General features: G+C 41.4%; 1 protein-coding gene and 1 pseudogene across 2 annotated transcripts in view; one reads left to right on the top strand and one right to left on the bottom strand.

Moving 5' to 3' along the window:
- Positions 1 to 20300, top strand: part of LOC308241432 (5-azacytidine-induced protein 2-like) — a 188295-nt pseudogene that overhangs the window by 131443 nt on the left and 36552 nt on the right. The window lies entirely within an intron of this gene.
- LOC308255569 (uncharacterized protein) overlaps positions 1 to 20300 on the bottom strand; it is a gene marked incomplete at its 3' end in the record, with an annotated part of 82540 nt that overhangs the window by 60659 nt on the left and 1581 nt on the right. Inside the window, exons 2-5 of the mRNA XM_080683184.1 lie at positions 12880 to 12994; positions 12470 to 12643; positions 11175 to 11266; positions 9776 to 9843 (exon numbers count right to left, since the gene is read on the bottom strand). Of these exons, the coding sequence (XP_080539310.1) occupies positions 9776 to 9843; positions 11175 to 11266; positions 12470 to 12643; positions 12880 to 12994 (449 nt within the window). The remainder of the gene's footprint in view (positions 1 to 9775; positions 9844 to 11174; positions 11267 to 12469; positions 12644 to 12879; positions 12995 to 20300) is intronic.

The raw sequence follows: 20300 nt of genomic DNA, 5'->3' as shown, positions 1-20300 counted from the left end.
ATACTTTATTATAAAGTATCCCTTTGGGACCACACCTGAAGACTATACTTGAGTGAATATTAATCATATTATTTGTAGGCAATTAACAGATTAAGAACATTTACTTTCTCATTTTAAATATACCAAATGCAAGGAATAAAATGGAATGGGATCTATCAAAATACGATACTACCTTTGACTGCTACGTACAATGAACATAATCCTAACCAAACCCCATCAGACAGAAAATGGTATTATTAGTGCAAAAAAGGATCATAGAGTAAATAGTATGGGTTTTCTAGACTCCCTCCATTTAGCGCAGTTGGAAGAGAGTACACTTATTTTGGCCTAACACACCTTCTCCAGCTCTTCAGTGAAGATAAGCCAGTTTAGGATGAACATCACAAGGAAGCTTGGTTGCTAGCCACTACACTTTGGAGCACAGCAAACATAGGAAACAGATTCTTCTGGCCCCATTTCCAATTGCAAGATAAGTAGGAGAGACCTTGGGATTCCAACTGTATAAAGTAGAACTACTTGAGAGTGTCTCCTTTCATTGTGAAAGTCTCTCTGGGCCCACCTCACAGAGCAGGATGGTCCAACCAGTGAGTGCTCTGCAGTAGTGTGTGAGGTCATTTTTTCTCAACCTTCCCCATAAGGTGGCCAGGAGAAATCATGCTTTTTTTTAGTGTAATGGCACATACCATCAGATCCTATGCTGATGAACAACAAAAAACCACAAAGGACAAAGAACATCTTGCATAAATACATCCAATTATCTTAGAATTTTAATTTTTTTAACACAAAAAAAGATACCTACGGTATGATGCCAACTACACAACTTTCAGGAAAGGCAAAACTATGGGGACAGTAAAAACAACCAGTGGTTTCCATGGCTGAGGGAGGAGGGAGGGATGAACAAACAGAGCACAGAGGTCTTTTAGGGCAGCAAAAAGATTCTATAAGATACGTGTCATCATACATTTGTCAAAACCCATAGAATATACAACAGCAAGAGTGAACCTTCATGTAAACTATGGGCTTTGGTAGGTAATGATGAGTCATTGCATGTCCATTCATTGTAATAAATGAACCTCTCAGGTGCAGGATTTCAAAAATGAGCTGTGGGTGTAGGGGATGAGGGGTTATGGGCACTCTATACTTTCCACTCAATATCGTTGTGAACCTAAAACTGCTTCAAAAATAAGGCTTATTAACTTTTATTTATAAAATGTAACTGCTATTAACATACTGTATAAAAATATATTAATGCTATTTTAAGATACAGTTGCATTAGAAATTAACATAAAGATCCAAGTATCAGAATATGGGTGTCATCCCCAAAATTCAGTAAAACATATGGAAAGACATAAATAAAGTCAAGAATTTTCATTGTATACTAAGGTAAGAAAATAACTGATAAATATGATTGAATATCTTGCTTTATAATTATAAATGTGGATTTAGGGCAATACAAATAAAAATGGAATCATCAATGTAATTAAAAGACACTTTTTATTCTAATTTTAAATCAGAAATTATTATGCTGATTTTATCTAAAAATTATCTTGAAACATTAATCTGATAAAAAGGAAAGTTTATCATTGCCTAATATTGCCCTAGTTATTTATGAACAAATACCTATTAAATACTCACCAGGAGTCCACAAAAGTAACCAGCATTGTAAGCAATTATGGATGATGTAACTGAAACCAATACCATATTATATTGTCTTATTGCTTGCTTTAAAAATAGATTTTTAAGTCAACGCCAAAAATTCAGTCATGGCTATAATTGCTGTGCAGAAAATTTGCATGCAGCAGGCCCAAGACTGCTATCCTTAGAAAGTCCTGCTTAAATGGCTACCCTTCAGTTGGTGTCTGAAAACCTGAATCTGGGGAGGGTATCCACCTTTTCCTAACTGAGAAGAGTGGCCCTCTGTGCCTAAACACTTTGTACAACCAATGGGTCTTGTGCTAAACACTTGCTTTACTTTTGGGAATCTAGAATTGAGGTCCAGGCTATGGGGAAGATGCCCATGTGACTAGCATGCCATAAAAACCTTGGCACTGTGTCTAAAAGACTGGTAGATGACGTTGTTTCACATGTGTTGTCAGAATTTGACACTGGAGTAACTAAGTACCTCCTGCTAACTCCACAAGGAGAGGACTCTTAGAAGCTTGTGCCTGGTGTCCTCCACCCTTTGTCACACACACCTTTTCTCTTTGGGGATTTTACTTTGGCCTTTTACTGTAATAAATCTCAGGTATGAACACAACTATATGCTGAGTCCTGTAAATTTTTCTAGTGAATAAGCAAACCTAGGTATGGGTTAAGGAACCTCTAACAAAATTGCATTATGTGAAATTGTTATTATTTGGGTTGATGTGTTATACATGATTACAGTCAGAAGCTGATTTCACAGAATACCTGTCTTTGATTTTTTCATTTGTGCTGACTTTGGAGATTCCTGTAGATCTGTAGATGTTAGAATAAAGGCAGGAAAGGGATAAATGAAATAATGATGTCAGAAAATAATATGAGAAGGGAAAATATGGCAGCATAATAGACAGACATGTTCCGAGCCTTGTCCCAGAGCAGAAAGAAAGAATAGCTGAGGGTCACACAAGGAGTGTTTGTTGGCAAGTTAAGGGACACCTAAACCCCAGGAGTAGGCGGGGGACTGCTAGACGAGGTTCCCCTGACTGGGCAGTCCCCACTGCGGCTGGGTCCCCTCCCAGAGCTACGGGCTCAGAAGTGTAGACTGCGCCAGCTTGAAAGGGAAAGTGGAGCTTATCGGAAGCCTGAAAATCCACAACTGCGGCACCCACCGAACAGCTGCGAGCCCCAGAACACCGGTCCCCAATAGGCGCAAACACGCAGATTCAGAGGAGCTCTACACTCCACCACAGAAAGGTCAGATTTCGCCTGAGATAAGGAGAGAGAAAACTACATAATCAGACATCCAGAGAAGAGAGACCATGGGGAGACAAAGAAATAGCCCACATATAAAAGAAAAGCAGGCATCACCAGAAAAGGAAGTAAACGAAATGGAGGCAAGCAACTTCCAGAGAAAAAATTCAGAGAAATGGTCATAAAGTGGCTGAAAAGAATGGAAGACAAATTGGACAATAAGAGTAAGAACCAAGAGGAAATGAAGAAGAACCAAGAAATGAAAAATGACATTGCTGCTGTAAAGAACTCAATAGAAAACATCAAGAGTAGACTAGAAGAAGCAGAGGACTGCATCAGTGAGCTAGAAGACAAATGGGAAAAAATACTCAAGTAGAGCAGCTTCTAGAAAAAAAAATTAAAAAGCAGGAGGAGAGACTAAGGGAACTTTGGGACAACATGAAACAAAACAACATCCACATAATAGGGGTTCCAGAAGGAGAGGAAACTGAGCAAGGAATAGAAAACCTGTTTGAAGAAATAATGACAGAAAACTTCCCTGATATAGGGAAGAAAAACCCCACACAAATCCAGGAAGATCACAGAGTCCCAAGCAAAATGAACCCCAAAAGACCAACATGAAGGCACATTATAATTAAATTGGCAAACACCAACGACAAAGTAAGAATCTTAAAAGCAGCAAGAGAGAGACAGAAAGTTACATACAAAGGAACCCCCATCAGACTAGCAACTGATTTCTCAACAGAAACTCATCAGGCCAGAAGGGAATGGAATGAAATATACAAAGTCATGCAAAGGAAGGGTCTGAATCCAAGAATACTGTACCCAGCAAGGCTATCCATCAAAATTGAAGGTGAAATCAGGAGCTTCACAGACAAAAAAGGACTAAGGAAATTTATTACCACCAAACCAGCAATGCAGGAAATGCTAAAGAGTCTGCTGTAAAAAAAAGAAATAGGAAGCGAAGAAGGAACACATGGGTAAGGAATAAAAATGGTGACAAATAAGTACCTATCAATAATAACTTTAAATGTAAATGGATTAAATGCCCCAATCAAAAGACATAGGGTAACTGATTGGATATGAAAACAAGACCCATATATCTACTGTCTACAAGAAAGCCACATCAGAAAAAAAAGATGCACACAGCCTGAGGGTGAAGGGATGGAAAAACGTATTCCAGGCGAATGGAAATGAAAAAAAAAGCTGGGGTAGCAATACTTATATCTGACAAATTAGATCTCAAAGTGAAGGACATAACAAGAGATAAGGAAGGCCACTTCATAATACTAAGGGAGCAATTCAACAAGAAAAAATAACTCTGGTAAACATATATGCATCCAATACAGGAGCACCCAAATACATAAAATATCTCCTGGAGGATATCAAGGGAGAGATTGACAGCAATACAATCATAGTAGGAGACTTTAATACCCAACTATCACCATTGGACAAATCCTCAAAACAAAAAATCAGCAAAGAAACATCAATCCTAAATAACTTACTAGACCAGATGGAATTAATTGACATCTTCAGAACATTTCACCCCAAAGCCACAGAATATACATTCTTATCAAGTGCACATGGGTCATTTTCAAAGATAGACCATATGTTGGGACACAGGCAAAGTCTCTTCAAATTCATGAAGATAGAAATCATATCAAGCATCTTCTCAGACCACAGTGGCATAAAACTGGAAATAAACTACAACAAAAACAATCCAAAGAAATCAAACACATAGAGACTAAACAGCATGCTATTAAACAATGACTGGATTACCAGAGAGATCAAAGAAGAAGTAAAGAACATCATGGTAACAAATGACAATGAAAACACAACAATCCAAAATCTATGGGACACAGCGAAAGCAGTCTTGAGAGAGAAGTTCATAGCTCTACAAGCATACTGCAAAAAGCAAGAAACAATGGTAATAAATTACCTAACCCTACAACTGAAAGAGTTAGAAAAAGAGCAACAAGAAAAGCCCAGTGTAAGCAGAAGGAAGGAAATAATAAAGATCAGGGAAGAGATAAACGACATAGAGACCAAAGAAACAATATAAAAGATCAACAAAACCAAGAGCTGGTTCTTTGAAAGGATAAACAAGATTGATGAACCTCTACCCAGGCTCACCAAAAAGCAAAGAGAGAGGACCCAAATAAACAAAATCATAAATGAAAGAGGTGAAATAACAACAGATCCCGCCGAAATACAAAGGATTGTTAAAAAATACTATGAACAACTCTATTCCAACAAACTGGACAACCTGGAGGAAATGGATATATTCCTAGAAAAATACAACCTTCCAAAACTCAATCAGGAAGAATCGAAACAGCTCAATATCCCAGTAACTATGAAGAAATTGAAGCAGTCATCAAAAAGCTTCCGGCAAACAAAAGCCTGGGGCCAGAAGGTTTCACAGGAGAGTTTTACCAAACATTTTGGAAGAACTAAAACCTATCCTCCTCTGACTATTCCACAACATTCCAGAGGAAGGAACACTTCCAAGCTCCTTCTATGAAGCCAGCATCACCCTAATACCAAAACCAGATAAAGACAACAAAATGAAAGAGAATTACAGGCCAATATCCCTCATGAACATAGATGCCAAAATCCTCAACAAAATTCTAGCAAATCGGATCCAGCAGTACATCAGAAAGATCATACACCATGACCAAGTAGGATTTATCCCAGGAATGCAAGGATGGTACAATATCTGCAAATCAATTAACATGATACATCACATAAACAAATTGAGAGATAAAAATCACATAGTCATATCAATTGATGCAGAAAAAGCATTTGACAAAATCCAAAACCCTTTCTTGATAAAAACTCTCAACAAGGTGGGAATAGAAGGATTATAACTCAACATAATAAAAGCTATATATGATAAACCCACAGCTAACATCATACTCAATGGACAAAAACTAAAACCATTTCCCCTAAGAACAGGAACAAGACAGGGATGCCCACTCTCACCACTCCTGTTTGAAATAGTACGGGAAGTATTAGCCATTGCGATTAGACAAGAAGAAGAAAAAAAGGCATCCAATGTGGAAAAGAAGAAGTAAAGCTGTCCTTATTTGCAGATGACATGATATTGTATATAAAAAAAACCTAAAGACTCCATCAAAAAACTATTAGACTTAATAAATGAATTCGGAAATGTAGCAGGATACAAAGTTAACGCCAAGAAATCTATGGCATTTCTATACACCAATAGTTAACTTACAGAAAGAGAGACTAAAAAGCAATCCCATTTACCATTGCACCAAAAAAATTAAGATACCTAGGAATAAATTTAACAAAGGAGGTAAAAGACGTATACGCGGAAAACTATAGGAAACTGAAAAAAGAGATAGAGGAAGACATAAACAGATGGAAGAACATACCATATTCATGGATTGGTAGAATCAACATCATTAAAATATCCATACTACCCAAAGCAATCTATAGATTCAATGCACTTCCCATTAAAATACCAATGGCATATTTCACAGACCTAGAAAAAACTCTCCAAAAATTCATCTGGAATAAAAAAAAGACCCCGAATAGCCACAGCAATCCTGAGAAAGAAGAATAAAGGAGGAGGGATCTCCATACCAGATTTCAAGCTGTATTACAAAGCCACTGTTCTCAAAACTGCCTGGTACTGGCACAAGAAAAGACATATAGACCAATGGAATAGAATAGAGAATCCAGATATGGACCCAAACCACTATGCACAATGAATATTTGACAAAGGAGGCATGAACATACAATGGAGTCAAGACAGTCTCTTCAATAAATGGTGTTGGGAAAATTGGACAGATACATGCAAAAAAATGTAACTAGATCACCAACTTACACCATACACAAAAATAAACTCAAAATGGATACAGGACTTAAACATAAGATGGGAAACCATAAAAATACTAGAGGAATCCACAGGCAGCAAAATCTCAGACATATGCCGAAAGAACTTCTTCACTGATACTGGCCCTAGGGCAATGGAAGCCAAAGAGAAAATAAACAAATGGGACTACATCAAAATAAAAAGCTTTTGCACAGCAAAAGAAACCATCAACAAAACAACAAGAAACCCCACTGTATGGGAGAACGTATTTGCAAATGTTATCACTGATAAAGGTTTAATCTCCAACATCTACAGGCAGCTTATACAACTTAATCAAAGGAAGATAAATGATCCAATAAAAAAAATGGGCAACGGACCTAAATAGAATCTTTTTGAAAGAAGACAGAAGGAAGGACAAGAGATACATGAAAACATGCTCCAAGTCACTAATTATCCGAGAGATGCAAATCAAAACAACAATGCGATACCATCTCACACCTGTCAGAATGGCTATCATCAACAAATCAACAAACGACAAGTGCTGGGGAGGATGCAGAGAAAAAGGAACCCTTGTGCACAGCTGGTGGGAATGCAGACTGGTACAGCCACTGTGGAGAACAGTATGGAGTTTCCTCAAAAAACTGAAAATGGAACTCCCATTTGACCCAGTAATCCCACTCCTAGGAATATATCCTAAGAAACTAGAAACACCAATCAGAAAGGATATATGCACCCCTATGTTCATAGCAGCACAATTTACAATAGCTAAGATTTGGAAACAGCCTAAGTGCCTGTCAGCAGATGACTGGATCAGAAAACTATGGTACATCTACACAATGGAATACCATGCTGACATAAAAAAGAAGGAATTCTTACCATTTGTAGCAACCTGGATGGAATTGGAGAACATTATGCTAAGTGAAATAAGCCAGTCAATGAAAGAAAAATACCACATGATCTCACTCATTTGGGGATAATAAAAAACATTATAAACTGATGAACAAAAAGATAGATACAGAGGCAGTAAAGCATCAAACAGACTGTCAAATTACAATGGGAAGGTTAGGGAGAGGTGGGGAAAATAAGAGATCAACCGAAGGACTTTTATGCATGCATATAAGAGTAACCAACGGATGCAAAACATTGGGGGGTGAGGGCATGTATGGGAGTGGGGTGGGGGGGCAATGGTTAGATATGTACACATATAATACCTTAATAAAAAGAAAAGAAAAAGAAAATGCAAAATGAGGGTGGAAAAGACAAATCCTAAAAAAGAAGAAGAAGAAGAAGAAGAAGAAAATAATATGAAACAAGCAACAATCCTATTGACTCAGAATAGAAAATACAGAATCCTGATGAGTGACAACAGGTTCTATAGCATGAACGTTCCAATAAAGAAAATGAAAACATCACACTGACAATTCCTCCAACTAAACAGGATTGAATTGCTTGGCAAACTTATTTCACTCTGCATGCTTACTTTAAAACACCCACATTTTTTATTTCTTTTCAGTTTTTAAGAAATTCATGAGACAAGTGGAATATTGATTCCACTTATTTGTGCATTCTTTGGGAGATTCTAGTATTTGCCCTGACCAGGCAGCAACACCACAACCTTGGCTTATCAGGGACAACGCTTTAAGCAACTGAACTATCTGGCCAAGGCCTCACCCACATTTTTAAAACTCTAATTCTCATCATGGACTTAAAGAGGCTGGCACACACTACACACCAATACAAAAGAATAAACAAGGATAATTATAAGCTTCTAGTGTGCTCTGGCACCTAGTGGCACTGAATAAAGTAATGTAAATAATAAAAATGACAATGGTACTAACAAGCTCTTAGAGGGGAAGGATTGTGTTGTTAAACTGTTTCCATTCTGCAACATCAGAATAACACTTAGCACCTAAAAGACACCTGAGAGTTAAGTAGCAGACCATTATTAAGTGGACTTATTTTTTACATTTTCTCTGCAATTTTTGTTAAAAAAAAAATACAGTAATAAACTAGGGGACAACTCTCTCATTTTATTGGAGAGACTCCAAGGTCAAAGTGCTATTCCATCCTTGTATTTGCTATAACTTTCAAAACCAATCTACACAAGTCTCTAATAAAGGTCCACTAAGTCCAAGGTGTCCTCAAACAGTTCCGATTACACAACAAACCAGGTGCCACATCTGGGTAGCACACTGGCACTTTTGTTATTGTGAAACACCTTTGTACTTTTATTATCATTTCTGAGTCCCAAGTTGGGCTCTTGGAATATTTATTATGATTACCTTCTGGCCAATGGCAACAGAGCATCGTGTTCTAAAGAAATTACAGTGTCCTGACAATTATCCAACTAATGAAGTCAACATATCTCATTCTGTTTTGACTTCTGAGCAATGAAGCTGATAATAGTGAGACCTTGTTGGTATACTATGTCAAATCCGCCATGCTTCTCAACAGGCCTTGCCTTTCTGACTTCAGTACTATGGGCAGAAATCTTTAAGAAACAATCTCATTGGGATGTTGCACCCTGGCTGACTGCTGTAACTCTTACGGTTTGCCGTTCTTTTGTGGTACTGGAAAAGTATTGTTGCGTTCCTAGTTTTAGTTATTTTTTTAGTGAGACAAATCACTATGTAATACCAAATATTCATTTACTAAATGTAATCCATTCACTATAAATACTAAAGCTAAGATCCATTTTTAGACCAAGTCCAATTTGTTATCATGTGAATATGTAGAAACTTACAACATCCTAAATTATCACTTTTTTCTTTTTTACATAAAGGTATCATACAGGATTTTAAGGGTCAGGTCTAAATAAATGAATTTCTTTTCAAATAATATTGCCCCAGATTTTAAATTACCTACAATTAACTTAGTTAATAATACTGAACACTATGCTGTAAGAAAGAGATTGAGAAAAACTATATATGCAACCTACACATTGTTTGGTGTTTTTTTTCAGTGTTCTTTCATTATCAAAACTTCCCTACTCTTACTTCATCTATGGTAGGGGCGCCAAGATTAATTCACTATCTGAAGTCTTACCAAAATTGCTACTTTGAGATGTTCGGGGTCTTCTTTTTCCTTTATATTCAGAAGTTAGTTGTTGCTTCCTATGTACAAAAATTGGTGATAAATAATATTATTCTCTTAATACTAACACAAAAATATTTTCCAAATATACTAAATTCATAGAATATTTCACATAATATCAGAACTAATATTAAAACTTTAATTATACCATACACTTTAAATTTATAAGTTCTACAACTGTTTTATGAAGCAGGTAATTAAAAAAAATAAGGTGTAACAGTCATGATTTGAGGACAGTATAGTTCAGTGAATCAATTAGAGTTAGACATATCACAAATGTCTTGAACTCACACATCCTAATTCTATAACCCACAGCCATTTGTTCTCAAACGAGTCATTTTTCTTTGGCTCAAGGTCCTCTGCTACAAAATAAGAATCTTACTACCTTATTTAAAAAGGTTGTTAGGAGGATGAAATGACATAATACAGCAAAATGATATGCTCAGAAAAAATAGTGAAACAAAGAAAAAAATCTAGTTATGAACTTTATTTGTTGAAACTATTTTGGAATCCCAAATCAACCCGTGTGGGCTATTTATGGTTTCTAACATTCAAATGTTGCGGTTTTCAGAAGATGTTATGAATTCTGGTTGTCACCTGTCCTCACGTGGTGGTCTGTATCTCAGGGCATCTCAGAAGCTATGTAACTGGCAGCTGAGTGTCTGTACAAACACATCGCCTCCTGCAATGAGACAGCACTGTGCTCCCTGTATTTCTGCAGTGAATCACCAGCAGCAGAAAGGAAACTAACAGAAGCCAGGACGACTGTTCCTTCTCTACCTGCTCGCACTGTGAGCCAGCAGATCTTTATGAGAATGACGCTTACTCTCCCTGTCCACCCCAACTGGCTTGGAAGATGCAATCCTACTGGTCACCCATGGATACTGATGAGTCATGGTTGGGACTCATTTTAAGGATTAATTTTACGGATCAATAACTTACTTTTGATTCAGAGCTTTCTGTTGACTGGCTTCCATGTGAGGCAAAATTTAAATTTTGAAACCTGAGGTAAAGTTTCATTATTATGGCAAAGAGATCACTTGAGGGGCCAACCTCAATTATGGAGCCTCAGGCAAGCTGGTGCTTACTAGTCTGAAAAGGCATTATGGGACCTTCCAGTCCCTAAACAAAGATGCTCCACGGGATATAGAGTGACATTGGAGTACAGACCTGGTAACAAAGGAGCAAGAAATGTCTGGTTTTTTCCTGAGGCATTCTTTGAATCTCTGGCAGCTAAGGATGGTTCCAACTAACACCCGCTTCTTCTATCCAAAGCTCTTCCTGTTTCACTGTCCCCAGCTTTAATAAATGTACTCTCCAAATAAATTTTAAAAAGAACAAAATGTTGTACCTCTGATGGTCTTTGGCACCTCTGCTTACTAATAATTCCACCATTTTCTCATTGTTTGCAAGTTTAGCAAGTGCAAGTGGTGTGAGGTCACTCTGTAAAGCAGCAAAAACAATTTCTAATTTAAGAAATTACATATATCCAAATTGGATATTAAATATTATGAAAGATCCTCTGAACTTACACGTATAATATAGAAAATAAATAAAAAGTAGCCCCTTTTGCCCTGGCTAGTGTTATGCAATGGCTGGAGTGTCAGCCTGCACATGGAAGGGTGGAGAATTAGATATCCATTCAAAGGCAAGTCCCTGGGTTACAGATTGGATCCCCAGCCCCAGAGGGGGTCCATGGGGGGGCACCCAATCAATGTCTCTCTCTCACATAGATCTTTCTCTCTCTCTTTCTCTCTCTCATCTGTTCCCTCCCTCCACTCTCTCTAAAATCAATGGGGAAAACTATCCTCTGGTGAGGATTAAAAAAAGAGGAGCCCCTTTCTTCTCACCCCTGTGCAGTCACTGGCTGTTCTTTCCTTTAAAATGCCCTCCACTGCCTCTTCAACAGATTAACTGCAACATCCTTCTCCAAGTCTCACTTCCAACATTTACAGTCTGGGTTCCAAGAATCTTTGTTCCTATCTTGGTTTCTTGTTGCTATTTTGTTGCCTGTGGACTGGGGCTTCCTCTTCCCACTTGAACTCACCCAGCTCCCCTTGCTGGGTACTAGGCCTCCTCCTCCCACCCATCCCCAGCAGCGCCATTTCCTAAGCCCCTGCCCACATAGCAGCCAGTCCCCAGCATCACTTCACTCCCCCAGGCCTTCAGTCCTTAGTGGGCTCTGAGCCTATCTCCCACTCCCAGGCACTAACAGGAAGTTGTTCCTTCTGGGGTGGAAGGGAGACAGAGCTTTGCCCCTTCCATGGACACTACATTTCCCCAGCCCCCTGACCGGGCTTTGGAGTTGTTTCCATGGTGACAGGGCCTGATCTATTGTATTTAGTATATGTATGTGAGAAAGAAAATGCTTGTGTCCAGTTGGTGTGGCTCAGTGTTTGAGTGTAGACCCATGAACCTAGAGGTCAGGGTTGATGACAGGTCAGGGCACATGCCGGATTTGGGGGCTCAGTCTTCAGTAGGGTATGTGCAGGAGGCATCCAATGGGTGATTCTCTCTCATCATTGATGTTTCTCTCTCCCTCTTCCTTCTTCTGTCAATACAAACATATTTTTTAAAAAAATGCTTGTAACTAAACTAAAAACATGTATTTCAAATATTTAATAAATAAGGTTACTTGAGCTATACCTTGTTTCTCACTTCAATATTTGCCTTGCACGAAAGCACCTTTTCCACTATAGCTTTATTGTGACTAAGGACAGCATAGTGCAGAGCAGTGTTGCCATCGTTGTCCATTATATTTGGATCGGCACCAGAGTCTAGCAGAAGAGTTGCACATTTCGTATTCTGGTATTGTAGGGCCTGTCAGTATTATGCCAAGAAATAGATTATAAGTTCCAGGAATCAAAGTAAACATTCCACAAGTTTCACCAATGACTTTTAGTTAAATGAGATGAATTAATTTTTATCCTAAGTAATTAAATCAACCCCATCTCATGTCTTTCACCAATGACATATAGTCAATGAGATAAATCCATTTTTATTCTAAGTAGTTAAATCAACCCCATCTCATGTTGACATAGTTGGCGAGTACATACCTGAATCAGAGCTGTCTTTTTCTCAATGTCAGAGAGGTCCAATAGGCAGTGTCTCTTTAATAGGAGTCTCACCATCCGTGGACGGCCATAGGCACAGGCCACATGGAGAGCAGTCCTATGGAAGTCAGAGGACTCTTTAGGAACATAGAGGGCACTATCTCAAAACATACATTATCCATGTAATTGTAAACATTTATCCCTATGACTTCAAAACAAACATTTCATTTTCTTCTGGAAACGGTACAATATTTATTAGTTCTTGTTACTCACCACATTAATAAAGGAGCAGCCTATTTGAATAGAGAGAGGATGACCTGGGAATTCAGCTCTACTTGGGTCTAATCCTATTTTAACTGTCACTAATTAGCTGTCACTTGACCTCAATTTCCTCATCAACAAAATGGAGACAAAAATAATAATTATCTCCCAGGACACCACTGTTTGCTTCAATGAGAATCTATGCAATGTGTTTACTATAGTTCCTAGCACACACAAAAAATCGGCTCAATAATTATTAAATAATATTAGTATCATTATTACTATTACTACCATTTTATAAAGATATTTCAATGAAGCAAAATCCTGCTACCCAATTTCATTTCAATTATTGATATGTAGTTAAATCTCTTAAAAGTTGTCAGTAAAGCCCTAACCGGTTTGGCTCAGTGGATAGAGAGCATCAGCCTGTGGACTGAAGGGTCCCAGGTTTGATTCTGGTCAAGAGCATGTGCCTTGGTTGCAGGCACATCCCCAGTAGGTGGTGTGCAGGAGGCAGCTGATCGATGTTTCTCTCATGGATGTTTCCAACTCTCTCTCCCTCTCCCTTCCTCTCTGTAAAAAATCAATAAAATATATATTTTTTTTAAAAAGTTGTCAGTAAAGTGTTCTGTAGGAGGAATTGTGAGTGGGTCCTTATGTTTTTGTTTTTGCTGCTCATAAAGTTGGTCTGAGCGCTAGACCCCAGGTCAGGTGTCCACCAAGGAGGTGCTGCGGGACCCCAGGAGAAAAGTCAGCCCAGAGCCCTGGCTGTCAGAAGGGCTGCTCTCCAGCTGCTGAGCCAGGGAAAGGCCCTTCTCTCCCAGACCCACCTGCTCTGTCCCAGTGGGCCACGGGCCCCCAGCCTCACAGTCCCTATTACCTGCTCATCTTATCTCTTGCATTCAGGTCACTTATCCCGAAAAAGAGGATTTGCTTCATTCTCCACCGGTTGCCCTCTTTGGCAGCTTTGTGGATCGCATTCATATCTTTGTCTCGAAAGTTGGGCCTTCTGGCTTCCATGCCACTGCTCCCCTGGCTGGTAGGGGAGACCATGGCCCCACTGGTAGGGCAGACGTTGGCCCCGCTGGTATGGGAGACCTTGGTCTGGCTGGTAGGGGAGACCTTGGTCTGGCTGGTAGGGGAGACCTTGGTCCCGCTGGTATGGGAGACCTTGGCCCCGCTGGTAGGGGAGACCTTGGCCCCGCTGGTAGGGGAGACCTTGGCCCCGCTGGTAGGGGAGACCTTGGCCCCGCTGGTAGAGGAGACCTTGGTCCCGCTGGTATGGGAGACCTTGGCCCCGCTGGTAGGGGAGACCTTGGCCCCGCTGATAGGGGAGACCATGGTCCCGCTGGTAGAGGAGACCTTGGTCCCACTGGTAGAGGAGACCTTGGTCCCGCTGGTATGGGAGACCTTGGCCCCGCTGGTAGAGGAGACCTTGGTCCCGCTGGTATGGGAGACCTTGGCCCCGCTGGTAGGGGAGACCTTGGCCCCGCTGATAGGGGAGACTATGGTCCCGCTGGTAGAGGAGACCTTGGTCCCACTGGTAGAGGAGACCTTGGTCCCGCTGGTATGGGAGACCTTGGCCCCGCTGGTAGAGGAGACCTTGGTCCCGCTGGTATGGGAAACCTTGGCCCCGCTGGTAGGGGAGACCTTGGTCCCGCTGGTATGGGAGACCTTGGTCCCGCTGGTAGAGGAGACCTTGGTCCCGCTGGTAGAGGAGACCTTGGCCCCGCTGGTAGGGGAGACCTTGGCCCCGCTGGTATGGGAGACCTTGGCCCCGCTGGTAGAGGAGACCTTGGCCCCGCCGGTAGGGGAGACCTTGGCCCCGCTGGTAGGGGTGACTATAGTCTCCCCGCTGGCTCTCCTTCGGAAAAAAAACATCTTCTTCCTGGTGGAGAGTCCAGGCTTTAGAGAAGCTTTACCTTCCCTCCGCTTGTCGCGCCGCCTGAGCCCAAAACTAGCTCTCTAGCCAACCACCACCTCACGCCACAGCATTCAAGCAGGGCAGTTCGGCAGTTCGGCAGTTCAGCAGTTCGGCAGTTCGGCAGTTCGGCAGTTTGGAAGTTTAGAACTCCCAGTTCAGAGCCATAGTAACCAAGCAACAGCCTCTGACATAACTGCGCATGTGCACAGAGCCTTGTGGTCAAGGGCAGCCAGAGCCCATGCCCAAGGCCCAAGCCTCTCAAATCTCAGGAACTGCCTGTGGGCAGGTGTGGGTTCTGTTCAAACATCCCTGGGAGTTGTCCAAGTGTTTCCAGACCTTACAAAGGTTACTCACCCCAGTGAAAAAGCAGTCTTTACCTAAGACCAGGCCTAGGGTGGTGTGGAACTTCAGGATGCTCAAGGTCTAGTCCCCCAGAAAACTCCCCTTAAAAATATCTCTAAATCTCCTTGTGACTCAGTTTATTTCTCTTCCTTATCCCTCTGTGCCTTAGCCAAGCTCCAGGGAATGTACCTGATGCAAGAACAGAAGGATGTTTTCATGGCTTCAGAGATTATGGCAATATATGTCTGCAAGTGTAAATTTATGAGAAACCAGTGCCTGTTCTCCTGATGAAATGAAACCCCTTTCTACATTCCTCTTAATCTCCTCTTTGGCTCACCTCTTACACTTATGTTTTGTTTCACCAAAATAAATGTTTTATCAATCGAAGATTTATTTTTGAACATGGTGTTAACGTTTAAGAACTTTTTCTTAAAAAAGGGCTATTCATCTGTCACAAACCACCTTTTCTCGCCTAATTTAAAATGTCACTTTCCTGTGCATTAAATTCTCAGGTTATGTTTTTGGTTTTGAAGTTTTCTGTTCCCATCCATAAATGGTTGGCTTCTTTTTGCATCAGTGATACCGCTGTAATAAACCCAGTATAAATAACTGGGGAGGCACAAAGGGAAGGCCAAATTTTATAGGCATGTCATTTGTGCAGCTGTGCCAGGAAACTGTAATTTAACACTCCCAGGCTATTCCCCCCAGATGGCAGCGGGGGGACTGCACAGGGGAGGAATAGATGCATGTCTCAGTGAAACAGGGAAGGTGCTTGACTGTCAGTAACACCTGGGAACAGGTCAGTGGTTACAATAGGTGTGGCCACAGCAAGTGTGAGATTTGAGACACTGACCTCCTAAACAAAGGAGTTCTCTCTCTTGCCAGGCCCACGTTCCTGGCCTGTGGGACTCTCATGCTCCTGCATTTGCCCACTTAGCCCAAGGCCATGTGGACCCCACACACAATGGACTAATGGACGGCAAGTAGCCTGATGTTATGCACGACCCAGCTCCACCATGGAAAGCAAACTCTGGGCACTGGCTCTGCTTCAAGCTCTGCTGAGTCCCCAGCTGCACATTTTGCAGGCCTGGATGAAGGGAAATGGGACTTTGCAAACCCAGGGATGTAAATCACTCCTCCTCCTGTGTGAGTCTCAGAAATTTATTTTTCTCCAGATATTGTAAGGACCCAACTCCAAGCACCCAGTGGCGGAGGGGATACCCACTTCCACCGGTGGATAACCCACTTCCACTGATAACACTGTGTGGTTACTTTAGGTCTCAGAGTTTGTAAGGGCTGCTGTGCACCTCCTGTGAGCTTGTCAGGTTTAGTATGTGGTCACTTTTTTGTTCACACTTGACCTGTTAAATATTTGTTTACTGTCTACTTTATCCCAACTAGAATGTGCCATCCGTGAGAAAAGTAATTATTTTCTTCACTATTTATCTTCATTGCTTTTAGAAGAGTAGATGCTTAATAGTTTCTCATTAACTAAATGACTGACCTATGGAATTGCCTAATTTACATGTCTAATTTATATCTTTATGTGTTGTGGACGAAAGGGGCCACATGCTGACCTGACAAGCTCAGGGGAGGCCTGCATGGCAGTCTTGCAAACTCAGAGACCTAAAGTAACCACAAAGGATAGTCTGAAATTAAACTTTTACTAAACGCAGTTATGGTGGGCAGTTACATCCTAGGCTGGTATCTTCACTGACAAGATCAACCTTTACCTTAACTGAGCCTATCTGTCTTTTTGCATCTATGATAACATACCCTTGAAATGTCTGGGTAACTTGTAACTTCCCTTTTTCTGGAGCCCCTGGGGTACAACCAAATGTGGTGGGTGCCAGGACAGATACCACAAATTCCTTCATTATCACGTTAATTGCTCCTGCACCCACCTAAGTATGTGTCCATCATTTCACTTTTTATCCAATCCCAGGGGTTTTCCCAGCTTTGCTTTATCCCACCTCCTTAATCTATCACCAATAAATTTCATGTAACCCACCTATGTCCCTCCTTTGATGGCAATGTATAAAAGCAAATGTAAGCAGCCATTCTCTGGCTCATTATCTCAATTCGTTGAGGTTCTGCTTCCAGGCATATGTTGACAGTTTGGCTCAAATAAACTCACAAAAATTCTTTACAGGTTTCAATGGTTTTTTAAGTTAACAGTATCTACCACCTCTCCACATAGAAATACTTGAAGACAGCTGTATAGGGGATTTGTACCCTATTTACAAATAGTAATGGATTTTCACTGCTATATTTCCAGATCTCCCCACGTTCTCTCAGGAGACTCCCCTCCCCAAGGCCACTGGGGTTATTCCAGTCAGTCCTTGGCTGTTAAAAATAGGAGGGCCCAGAAAGGCCCTGTGCATGTGCATTATTCTTTTCATTACTTAATCTTTGTAATACATTCTTAGAAATGTGATCTCTGAGTCAAAGGGTAAGTCCATATGTAAATTAAATAGCTATTGCCTGACAGTACCCTCACCCCCACCCCCAGGGCTCATGCCATTACCATTTTGGATTTCCACCAGCAATGTGTGGAGAGGCTACTGCCTCACCTGCCATCTGAGTGTGGTTAAGCTTTGGGGGTGAGAAGGTTGTTAATCTGATCCTAAAGTAATGGCCTTTGCCTAGTGTGCCTGTCCCCACCCCTACTCCAATCCCTCCACCACTCTGGGTTCCCACAAAGTCAGCTGAACTCAGGGAACAGCCTGTCTGGTGGAATGCGCAGGTCCCTCTGCACTGCAGATCTGCATGCCCTGGGGCGGAATGCGCACAGCCAGGAAGAGGCCTTTGCACAACTGTGTGGAAAGAGGAAGCACAGAAAGCACTGAAGTAAACACTTAAAAAGACAGTTTTGAAAGATAACCGGTTCTTGGGCTTCTATCCAGCTGTCTTCTGGCCCCAAATCCCTTTGCCAGTTTCCACTAATATACTGAGGCGACAAAGAAGGTCAATTCTCCAAGGGACACTCCTTAGAAAAGGGGGCGCTTGGTGCAAGTAAGGGAGGGATTAGCCAGGAAGGCACAGCTTTACCAGAATTTAAAAACAGCAAACAATAATAACAACACCTCTTTCCTCAGGTTTATCAAGGTTGCAGTGCAGTGCAAGTAAGAGGAAATGAGGTACAAATGCAATGAGGAGGACAGATCAGCCCCGACTTTTCACAGTCGTGCTCCATCCTGAGTCTCCAAACAGGCGCCCCCCTTGCACCTCATGCAAAGCAGCTGCAAGCGCCCCAAGTCTGCGCACAGAGGGGTAAGGGCAGGGATGACACCACTTCCTCCCTGAGGCTGCAGACCTGAGCCTGGTGCAGCCTAGTGCACTTCCTCGCATTCCGCCGCACCCCGCCAGGTCCCCGAACAGCTTTGGAGGTAAGTGGTGCCAGCCAGCCTGGGAGCAATGGGAGCTGCAGCCTGGACCCTGGGGAAGTCACCTCACCTTGCTTCAAGACCCTGGGTCCCAGGCCCGACCCAGTGTTCCTGAAGGGGAGCCCCCAACCCCTCTTGGACCGGCTCCCCAGGGTCCCACCACTGATGTCCTCACTTGACCCAGCTCCATGGGTGTTTGAGGCTGAGGCTGGACTTCCCCACGCCCGGTTTCATCAGATTTGACTGATTTCCTGCCCAGAAAATTGCTACAAGTTCCCACGAGGAACTGGGAGGAACCGCTGCCTGTCCACCAGGTCCAGAAGCCGACTGGAAGGGATTCCTGGGGCATTTCTGGGTGCTGTAGATTAAATGCAAGTCCTGTAGAATTTGAGATACTTCCTTGAAAACTTCCAGACAGCTGTTTCTTCTTTCTAAAAATACATTTGTTCCGAATTATTTTCCTTTTCATCTTAAACTAAGATAGAGGAAAAATATGGACACCAGGCAGAGGTTTGTAATGTGGCTTGGAAATTAATGTCCAGAGTGTGGTTTTATAGCATGAAGGGAATTAGTAAGATGCCTTATATCCTGGAGGGCCTCAGCGCAGAGGCCCCACTGAAAACTTTGCTCAGTGTACCTCTCATTTTCCTCTGGGGAGGGGTTTCTTATTATTCATACCATGTGGAAGGCTAACTGTGCTGTTTCCTAGACATTCACAGCAAAGGGGTTCAGAAAGAACATGTAATGTGACTGTTAGAGAAAGAGGAAAGTAAGTAACATAGAGGGAAAGGGCACATGAGTTTATTACTCCCCAGCGTATTGTTCCTGGTGGTATAATGTGGCTTAAACAAGTCCAGGGTGCTAGGCTACTTCTAACTTTAAAGTCTAGGCCTTTGAATGGAAATTTCAGAAAGAGAGCCTTTGTCCCCTTGCATGAGCCCCCAGTGGCAATTTTCCTCTGGCCTCACTGAAATACTGGAATGGCAATGTGTTCTAACAGTAATGCTGGCTGGCAAAATTAACCGAGGTTCCGCTAAGAAAGCTGTCATGTTTTCCAAGTGGTATTTCCTGCCTGCTTAACATGTGGTGAAAGGTCAAAGAAATTTAACATAATCTTCAGACCATCAGTACATAATAATTTTTACAATATTGTTAATATTTCTGTCTTTTCTGGGTATTTGGAAGACTTGGGTTCATCTCTGCCTTTAACTAGAACAAGGATGACCTTGAATAAGTTGCTTTAACCTCTCTGAAACTGAGATAATTTACCAGCAAAGTGAGATTATTGGACTACATTATGTCTTTAATCAAATTAGCAATTAGGGAATTACTATAATTCTTTGAATTTGTCCTGTCTGGAATACCAATAAAGTTAGAATTGCTGATCACCAACCAAAAAGAATGGAGAAAATAATAAAGATAACAGATTTTGTTAGATTCTGAAATATCAACACTTTAAAGGCCTTTTGTTTTCCTGAATACAGTCAATTTCTGGCCTATAGATGGCAAAT

This window comes from Plecotus auritus, assembly GCF_963455305.1.
Source record: "Plecotus auritus genome assembly, chromosome: 1".
NCBI lineage: Eukaryota > Metazoa > Chordata > Mammalia > Chiroptera > Vespertilionidae > Plecotus > Plecotus auritus.
The sequence above is the reverse complement of the archived record's forward strand: the minus strand, read 5'-3'. Positions and strand labels throughout refer to the sequence as shown.